Genomic DNA, 9,271 nt, shown 5'->3' on the forward strand with positions numbered 1-9,271 from the left:
TGACATAAGGGGCTTTTAAAGCCTGACAATGTAGGTAAACAAGACGTAGAAAAGTCTAGACTCCAAAACTGAAAGGCTGGCATAGTTTTCTGAACTTGTACTACCAAATAATACTCAACATTTTAAAATAAGATTTAAATAAATCAAAATGTTTTCATTTCAAAAACACGGCTCCCTCTTTTGGTTACTTATAACCTCATAATGAAGCAGCTACATTTAAACTTAAAACATAAAAAAACGAACAATTTTTTAAATACATTATTTAAAAGTTAAATTTACACTTAATTTGTGGTCTGTTCATCACACAAATCAGTCAAATGAGGTCATAGAACTACATTCCATTATACATTACATATATACAGTATATATATATATATATATATATATATATATATATATAATTATATAATATTGTTATAAATAATTTGATATTTATACTTTAAAATTTTTTACTTATTTATACTTTTTATATTTTAAAAATTTATTTATTTTTTTTTAAATTTTGATAATGACAGCCAAAATAAATAAATTAAAAAATAAACAATGGCAAAACCTCAATCATTTTCTAAAAAATATCTCTGGAAACCATCTACAGCACATAACTGAAGTCATGGAAGTTCACGTAAGTGGCGACACGTAGTACACGTTTTAGAACATTGGGATAAAAGCAATGAGTAACCATGTAATACTGTGATACCCAACCATTCATGAACATTAACAAAGTGCAAATATATATTAACACACTGACCTGAAAAGATAATTAACTCAGGCTCATGCTTTGTTTGCTGTGGAAAACAATATTTTAAAAGGTCATATGTAATGAGTCTTATAAAGAAGAACAAAGCAGCTAAGTAAATAATATCCTGAATATCCTTTGACGTTAGTATAACCTAGGTGATCTAGTACGCTATCTCACAGAAGCGTGCAGTAAGATGTCCCCACCATCAATAAGAAGTTCCCATGAAAAAGAATATTTAAGATTATTTAAAGATTTCAGTGTAAACCTGGTAGTATTCTGATGTTTTTTCTTACACATGAAGGTTACTCAATGGAATAACAAATGTTGCACTACATTAGCAGAATTCAAATTATAATTTTATACAAATAGATAGTGCATGCCATTTGCTGCATCATCACTACTAAAAGTGACTATTTTCATACAGGTTTCCTCAAACACTCTGCCCATCTAGCCACGCCCAAATCACACACCATTGGCTGAGCTGTTGTCGGGCAGACCGGATGCTCAAAAAAGGAGCAGTGTTTTGGGTTTTGACAGCAACACAGAGCCACAGGCATAAACAGTGTTACACTTTTAGGGAAAACAACCAACACAATTTATATTCAAATGGGCCAATTAATAGAAAGCATTTTAACAATTTAACAAACCACAACACACTAAACATTTAAATATAGTATGCACTTTAAGGTATATAGAGTCCTGAATATATAGAAATGTCTTTATAAATAATCAGCTGATTTATGCTATCTAGGTGTAAACATAAAATCAAATTCCAGAGCAATTGTGTGTAAAAAAAAAAAGCAAATGTCTATTTTTCTCCCTCCATGTGCCTCATAGTGCACTACTTAGATGCTTTCAGCCACATTTAAATTCAGTAATACTAAGTAGAGACTGTGGGTGGCACTGTTTCTATGGTGATCCCCCTTCTCTCACTTCCTCTATCTCCATCTGTCTATGATTGGTTGCTGAGGGTTAAAAAAGCGTAGCAACATCTTTACCCACAATCCTTTGCTCTATTCAGGCAGCCAAGCTAATGCGCACCGGGAAATTCAGCAGTGAAGGCATGGCAAATGTATTCTTCATTCTACTCATCCACTCCTATGATAAGGGTGAGTCCCTGTTTCCCAAAATATTCATCCTCAGTCTTTATATGGTGGTGGGCTTCCTCTTAAAAAAAGCTTTTATATATCACAAGAACATTTAATAGGAAATGAAGATAAAGCAACATGCATTTTGACACATTCATGTCATGTAATTTATTTTATTTATCTTTTTTTTTGACAATTTAGAAATTACAATACTGAACCGGTAAACAATTAATTTGTACATATTATCTGAACTCAAACTGCCCTACTACAATTAAGACATATCTTACATAAGACCTCAGTTTTGCCAAGGACCATATTTGAAGGATTGTCTGTCATTCACTCATAGTCACTCATAAAGTATGACTCACTACTGAGTTCATATAAATTGGACCGAGATCTCTGTCTATACAACCTGCCAGACCTGATAACAACAACTGTACTGTGTGTCTACAATTAGGAAGAAAGGACATTATTCTTAACCACACGGTCATTATTCTACCAGATGACGGAGGCTCACAGTTCATAGAATAAACTGAGAGATTGCCTGAACTGGCCCTTTGTTATTTATTGACACAGTAGTAATAATGTAAATGAATGGAAACACACACACACACAAAACAGTATGGGACAAAACACACTATACAATACCCAAAATAAATAAATAAATACAAACTTGCACATCGCTAAATATAACAAACATTAACTGTGAGTTATACTATTAAATATAATACAATTGTATAATACCACCATTGTCTGGTTTCAATGATAAAATTCTCCCATATGATCTATGTGTGGCACCCATCATGTGAGAACTATAATTAAAAGCAGAACATTTATGATAAAAGAGTCTTTACAGAAATATGTGTATAAATCATATATCACACAATTATTCATGGTATAAATGCCATACTTCCTGTAAGTAGCATGAACAACAGCATCTTCAAGTCAGTGTGAAATTTTAGTCATTATACATGCCATTGAACATCTCTGCATTTCCAGCAACAAATAAAGAGATGATTCGAAGTAGTTCACTATATAACTCTATTAACTAGTTCAGATGAAACAGTGATTCTACTATTTTCTTTATTTTTCATGGAACGATCTGATGTGTAAAATGTTTTCACTCAGTTTGCGAAGAACCAGTAAAAGATTGACTACTTACACCTTTGCCCTGCTACTGCTTTTTAATGTAAATGTTATTTAAAATGAGCCAAGACAATTCAGAGAATGCATTTAGACACTTCACAATTAAATCATGCATTTCAATGCATAAATCTTAAAACATGTCTTATGTTATGCTATCTAATGCAGGTGTATAAAATCAAATTCCAGTGCAATTGCATGACAAAGCAAATGTCTTTTCATTTCTTCTCATGTGGCTATAATTCATTTAACTAGTTCAGATTAAATTTATTTTTATTATATTTCGTAGCATGATCTAATGTGTGAACTGGTTTTGCTTCATCTGATAAGAACCAGTAAAAGATTGACACTTTTACGCCTTATTGTCACGATGCCCAGATATTGCTCAATGAAGCGCATTACAAACTAGCATATGTTTAACACAGGAGGGACACAACACTTCCACCTTTTGTTCTTACAGCCTATGAAAATGACTGATGTTGGAAAGGGGACTGCCTGAAGGTTTTTGCATTCTGAAGCATGGACTTACACCACTGCTTTTCGTATAGCCGGTGGGAGGCGGGGTATAGAGAGGTTAGTGAATAAATCTAAGCAGTTTTGTTCATTTCATAGCTTGTCCCTTTAAGAAGCCACTTATTCAGGTGAGTGCTGCACTTAATAGTTGCTCATTTATATTGTTATTTGTTTTAAAATTCAAAAACGCAATGAGCATACATCTACTTTGGCAGAACAACTATAGAGGAAAACAAAATAGTTTACTGATGCCAGTTCAAATATAGACCTATAAACTTTATGAGACGCCATCATGGAAAACAGTCTCATATCTAAGTGGTGATTTTATGACCCTCCAATAAAAAGACAATTAGGAGATAAATAGCATGCATACTTGCTTTGATTAGAGACCAATGTCTGGCACATCCAAACCTACAGCAGATGCATGACACAATGACATAAAAATGATTTAATGGAACGAGGAATCAAAATGAAATGGTTTGTGAGATTTTTCTGTGAATTAATTAGTAACTGGACATTTTTACTCAGGAATTGCTTTGAACAGTGCACAGATGTGTATGCTGTGCCACATGCCGTACTTGTAATTTGTGGCGTTTTATTAATGATTATAAAAGGTCAGGGACTTAAACATCATTGACATCATAAAATAGCTGTATTAGATTAATACTTTGTGCATACAAAGTCCTAATAATAATGACTGAGATGTAGGTGAGATGTAAGATCAAGCTTTTGTTTCCTGGTTTCGCTCTAGTCTACAGATCAAACAGCTTTAGAGGCTTTGATAAGAGAAGTATGTGGGAATCTTTTCTAATGATTGGTAAATGCTGTCCCTAGCACATTAAACCCTCTCAAACACTGATTGGTGTACAACCTTAGATAATCGTGTTAACTTGCTTGACTAATTATTGACTTTCCCACAGACACAGCTAAAAAAAGAAAACGCAGAAACTGTTTTCCATTCACACATGCTCCAAGCACAACTATTAATCAGTTACCCCAATTGAACAGACATCCAGTTTGATCTTTAAAGGAGATCACACACTGATCAAAGGTCTTTGTTGCTTTTTCAGGAGCTGTCTTAAAAGCCTCATCAGTGCATGGGTCCTTCATCACTGGAAGCCATGGAGGACCTAAACTCTGTGACTGTGGGCCCACTAAAGCGTAGAGTACAAGAGAGGAAACGGATTCGTGAGACTGTCAAGACCAAGTTGCAGCAAAACCTCTCCTGCTCAGGATCTAAACTGAAGAGGACTCTAACAGGCTTCTTCCCCGTAGTGAAATGGCTTCCAAAGTACAAGGTGAAGGACTATATATGGGGAGATCTGATGTCTGGGCTCATAATTGGCATCATATTGATCCCTCAAGCCATTGCGTACTGCCTGCTGGCTGGCCTGGATCCCATCTATGGCTTGTACACATCATTTTTTTCAAACATCATTTACTTTTTCATGGGAACGTCAAGACATGTTTCTGTGGGCATCTTCAGCCTCATGAGTTTGATGGTTGGGCAAGTTGTGGACCGAGAGGTCTACCTTGCAGGCTTTGACTTGAATGAAGACAGTACGAAAAACGCATTAGGGTTAAATGGCACTGGGGATGCTAACACTACTCTGGTCAACTTGAAGATCATGGCACTGAATATGGAATGTGGAAAGGAATGCTACGCCATTAGCATTGCCACAGCTTTAACATTTCTTGCTGGAGTCTACCAGGTACGTACACAGTCTTAAATCACATCTGCAAATCACCACACAAAGATGTAAGCGCTGTAGCCATTTGCTTCCATTGTCCGCATTTGTAAGTCGCTTTGGATAAAAGCGTCTGCTAAATGACTAAATGTAAATGTAACCATCAAACTCAAGTAAAAAAATTCAATTTAAATAAATGTGAGTGAGAGATTCGAAGGAATGAAGGGTGACCACAAAACTGTTCCTAGGATCGCACTTGTACGTCATTCCTGCGCTGTTGTCATACAATTAAACCTGCGCAAAGAACCATGGAAGCGAGTGTCTCTCAATTGTACCCTTCAAAATCATTTCAAAGTGTCCTCTGAAGTGGCCCATTTTGAGCACTTTGGTTTGGAACAACCCTTCAGTATGGGGGTCATGATTGCGTTTACTTTTAAATGGCCTTTGGACTTAGATTTATCCCATTTGGAACATAGCGAATGCCATCTTCCAATTCCATTTATATTATATTTATAAATAAATATATAGTACAACAAAAATGTCATGTCCTTTATTGAAAAGTATATTGTATTTTCTCCTCAGGTGCTGATGGCTGTTCTCAGGCTAGGGTTTGTCTCTGTTTATCTGTCTGCTCCTATGCTTGATGGCTTTGCCACTGGGGCATCTTGCACTATCCTCACTGTCCAGGCAAAGTACCTGCTTGGCCTTAAGATCCCTCGACACCAAGGCTACGGCACAGTGGTGGTCACTTGGATCAACATCTTCAAGAACATCCACAAAACCAACTTCTGTGACTTAATAACAAGTGCCATCTGCATCATAGTGCTGCTTGCAGGAAAAGAGATCCAGGATCGCTATAAGGACCGTTTGAAGATGCCACTGCCCACAGAACTGGTCGTAGTGGCAGTTGGCACAGTAGTTTCCCACTTTGCTGATCTAAATGGACAGTTTAGCTCCAGTATCTCAGGTGCCATTCCAACTGGTTTTATTCCGCCAAAGGTGCCCAGTGTTGAACTGATGCCCCGTGTAGCATATGATGCTATTCCATTAGCTGTCATCAGTTTTGCTTTTACCGTTTCTCTGGCTGAGATGTTTGCTAAAAAGAACGGTTACACGGTTAGGCCAAACCAAGAAATGATAGCAATTGGGTTCTGCAATATAATTCCTTCATTTTTCCATTCTTTCACTACAAGTGCCGCCCTTGCAAAAACTATGGTGAAGGACTCAACAGGCTGCCAGACTCAGGTCTCCAGTGTAGTGAGTGCCTTAGTGGTTCTTCTGGTTCTTCTTTTCTTTGCACCATTTTTCTACGCCCTGCAGAAATGTGTCCTCGCCTGCATCATCATCGTCAGTCTGCGGGGCGCCCTGCGCAAATTTCTAGACGTCCCGAAGCAATGGCGTGAAAGCAAGATTGAGGCAATTGTCTGGTTTGTGAGCATGAGCTCAACTGCTTTAATTAGCGTGGAGATTGGACTGCTGATTGGTGTGGTCTTCTCTATGATCTGTGTGGTGGTCCAGACTCAGAATCCTAAGGTTTCGTTACTGGGACAAATTGAACTAACCAACGACTTTGAGGACATGGAGGAGTATGATAATCTTTCACCTGTTCCAAAGGTGAAGATCTTTCGTTTTCAAGCGCCTCTTTTCTACGCCAACAAAGACTTCTTTTTAAAATCTTTATATAAAGCAACTGATCTTGAGCCATTCCTTGAAATAACCCGCAGAAGAAAACTGGAGAAAAAAGCTAAAGAAAAGGCTGCGAAGAAGACAGATAGAGTAGATGAAACCAATGGAGATGTAAGTGTAAGCTTGATTTCAAAAAACACTGATTTTCATACTATCATCTTAGATTGCTCCTGCATCTCCATAATAGACACAGCAGGAGTGAGCACCTTCAAAATGGTTTTAAAAGACTATAAAGAAGTTGGCGTGAATGTAATTCTAGCTTGCTGCAACACACCAGTAATAGATTCTTTAAGGAGAGGCTCTTTCTTTGGGGCTGGTGACAAAGACATGGAACAACTGTCATTTCATACCATCCACAGTGCTGTTTGTTTTGCTACTCGTACAACACAACAGGTTAATGACTCTTCTGTTTAATGTATCCACAAATGGGCCTCAAGAGCTGAAAAGCATATTTTCTATTAAAACACATGAAACATGATATTCAGCTCTTAGAAATGATGTTAAATATGTTCACAAAATTAACATGATAGCACAAAAATTCCACTCCTGTTTGAGTCAGAACTGAATATGAACATTTAGAATTTTCTGCTACTGTACAAACTCAGGGGTTGTTATTATACACACTGGAAGACAAAATTGCATTCATGTGTCATATTACGTTTTTTATATCAAAAACTAAACGAAAATCAAACAAATAACAACATAACTACTTTGTGACATATTTTTGAGACACTAAGCCCTCAGAAATTGATTTAATACCATTTTAAATGTAAACAAGACAGATAATTAATTTCCAGTGTGATTTGTGCAAAACTACCCTTTAATTGCCAGAAAAAAATATCTTCACACATCAGCAAATAATACAGGACCATGAGAAGACAATACAGATCTGTGATTTTAATTGTCTGTTATACTGCCTTTAAAATGTGAAAATGTTTTCATGGTGTTCTTGAGAAAATAAAAGTGAAGGACTTTTTCACCTGTAGATTTGATTATATTTTAAACCAGTGTCAATAACTACTATTTGGATACATCTGTTGCCTCAAGGTTTATGCTAGTTTTCTATGGAATGCCAATCCTGCCATAATTAGAAATAAATAAAGAAAGAAAGAAATGTACAAAGAAATGTAAAAAAGCAAAAATAAATATACAAAGAAAAATAAAAATTCAAAAATAAAAATTATTTATAAGTTTATTTCCTTATGTATTTTTTCTTTTTTTTTCCACATTTATTTATTTTTTTTATTTCTACATTTATTTATTTCCACTTTTATTTATTTTCACATTTATGTATTTATTTACGTATTTATTTATTTCCACAGTTATATATTTCCACATTTATTCATTTCTACATTTATTTATTTCTGCATTTCTTTGTCCGTAGGGTAATGAGGGGGGCGTGTTTTACCTCGGGAATAGCAATCGAGCCAGAGTAGTCGAGGGGTATGCTTTGAGGCCACAGTGACACCTTGTTGTGCCCAAAAGAAGTACAAGAAGTATAGCCTACATGACGAGCCTGTTGATAGTGTGGGATGAATGACTTCAACACGGTCTCACTCCCAACTCGTCACATATTGACGCTTGGTCAGGACCCTTTGGCTTTGACGCACAGGGTACCCCTTTAGAGTAATTTTTCGACGTGCAGGGTCCTCCATTGCTTTAAATAAAAAACCCTTAGCGTCAATATGCCGACGCAAAAGGCTTATCGTCATGATTAAATTATATATTGGGCAATAATACTGCCATTATTGCATATATGTTGGGGTGTGTCACAACAGTTTTATTTATTACACTATTTACACATTTATGAGCACGTAACCCAACCCCTGCCCCTAAACCTACCATTTGTCAATAAAACACAAGATATAACAGGCAGATACAACTACCGTCATAATTTATTTTAAAAAATATATATATTCCAAGTCTTTCCAGGCAAAACGATTGATTTGTGAGTGGAATAGATGCGATCGCCGTCTCCGTCCGTCGTAAAGCTCTTCCTGTGTGCTGTCTTTGTGTGTCAAAAAATGCCGCCAGAAGAAGCCTTAAGTTAGCAATTGGCTCTAGTGTGTCTCGTGACTGATTGCGTTATGCTGTTGTGAAATGCCATTGGCTCTTGAGTGTCTCGTGACTGATTGCGTCATGCTACAGGAGTATCTTTTTGAATGAGATGTGAGCGCGTTAATGGAGTGGGATCATTTTCAGCAATTAAAACCTTATGTTTTACTCTCTTCTTTGCATAAAGATATCGTATGGCTTGTTGATGACTTAGATGGTCAATATGGCCAAAATCTTATATCACGGTTATTATTTCAGTTTCATGTGGGGGGTTGTTATGCTGATAATGAAAACACTACTACTTGTCGCCACGGTGCAGCTGTGGATTTGTTTCTGTGATAATTATATGTAGGCCTAAT

General features: G+C 36.3%; 1 protein-coding gene across 3 annotated transcripts; it reads left to right on the forward strand.

Annotated features, from left to right (window-relative positions):
• The first annotated feature begins 1,754 nt into the window (after positions 1–1,754).
• Positions 1,755–7,842, forward strand: slc26a1 (solute carrier family 26 member 1). Of its 3 annotated transcripts, none has more exons than XM_058758188.1 (4): positions 1,755–1,848; positions 3,431–3,611; positions 4,554–5,195; positions 5,754–7,842. In XM_058758188.1, the coding sequence occupies exons 3-4, from the start codon at positions 4,581–4,583 to the stop codon at positions 7,269–7,271; spliced, it is 2,133 nt and encodes a 710-aa protein (XP_058614171.1). In that variant the 5' UTR covers positions 1,755–1,848; positions 3,431–3,611; positions 4,554–4,580; the 3' UTR covers positions 7,272–7,842. The 3 variants fall into 3 exon arrangements, with proteins under 3 accessions (XP_058614171.1, XP_058614172.1, XP_058614173.1); XM_058758189.1 differs by having other exon boundaries at positions 3,431–3,543; XM_058758190.1 differs by lacking the exon at positions 1,755–1,848 and having other exon boundaries at positions 3,420–3,543.
• Positions 7,843–9,271: the final 1,429 nt, after the last annotated feature.

This window comes from Onychostoma macrolepis, chromosome 21, assembly GCF_012432095.1.
Source record: "Onychostoma macrolepis isolate SWU-2019 chromosome 21, ASM1243209v1, whole genome shotgun sequence".
Taxonomy (NCBI): domain Eukaryota; kingdom Metazoa; phylum Chordata; class Actinopteri; order Cypriniformes; family Cyprinidae; genus Onychostoma; species Onychostoma macrolepis.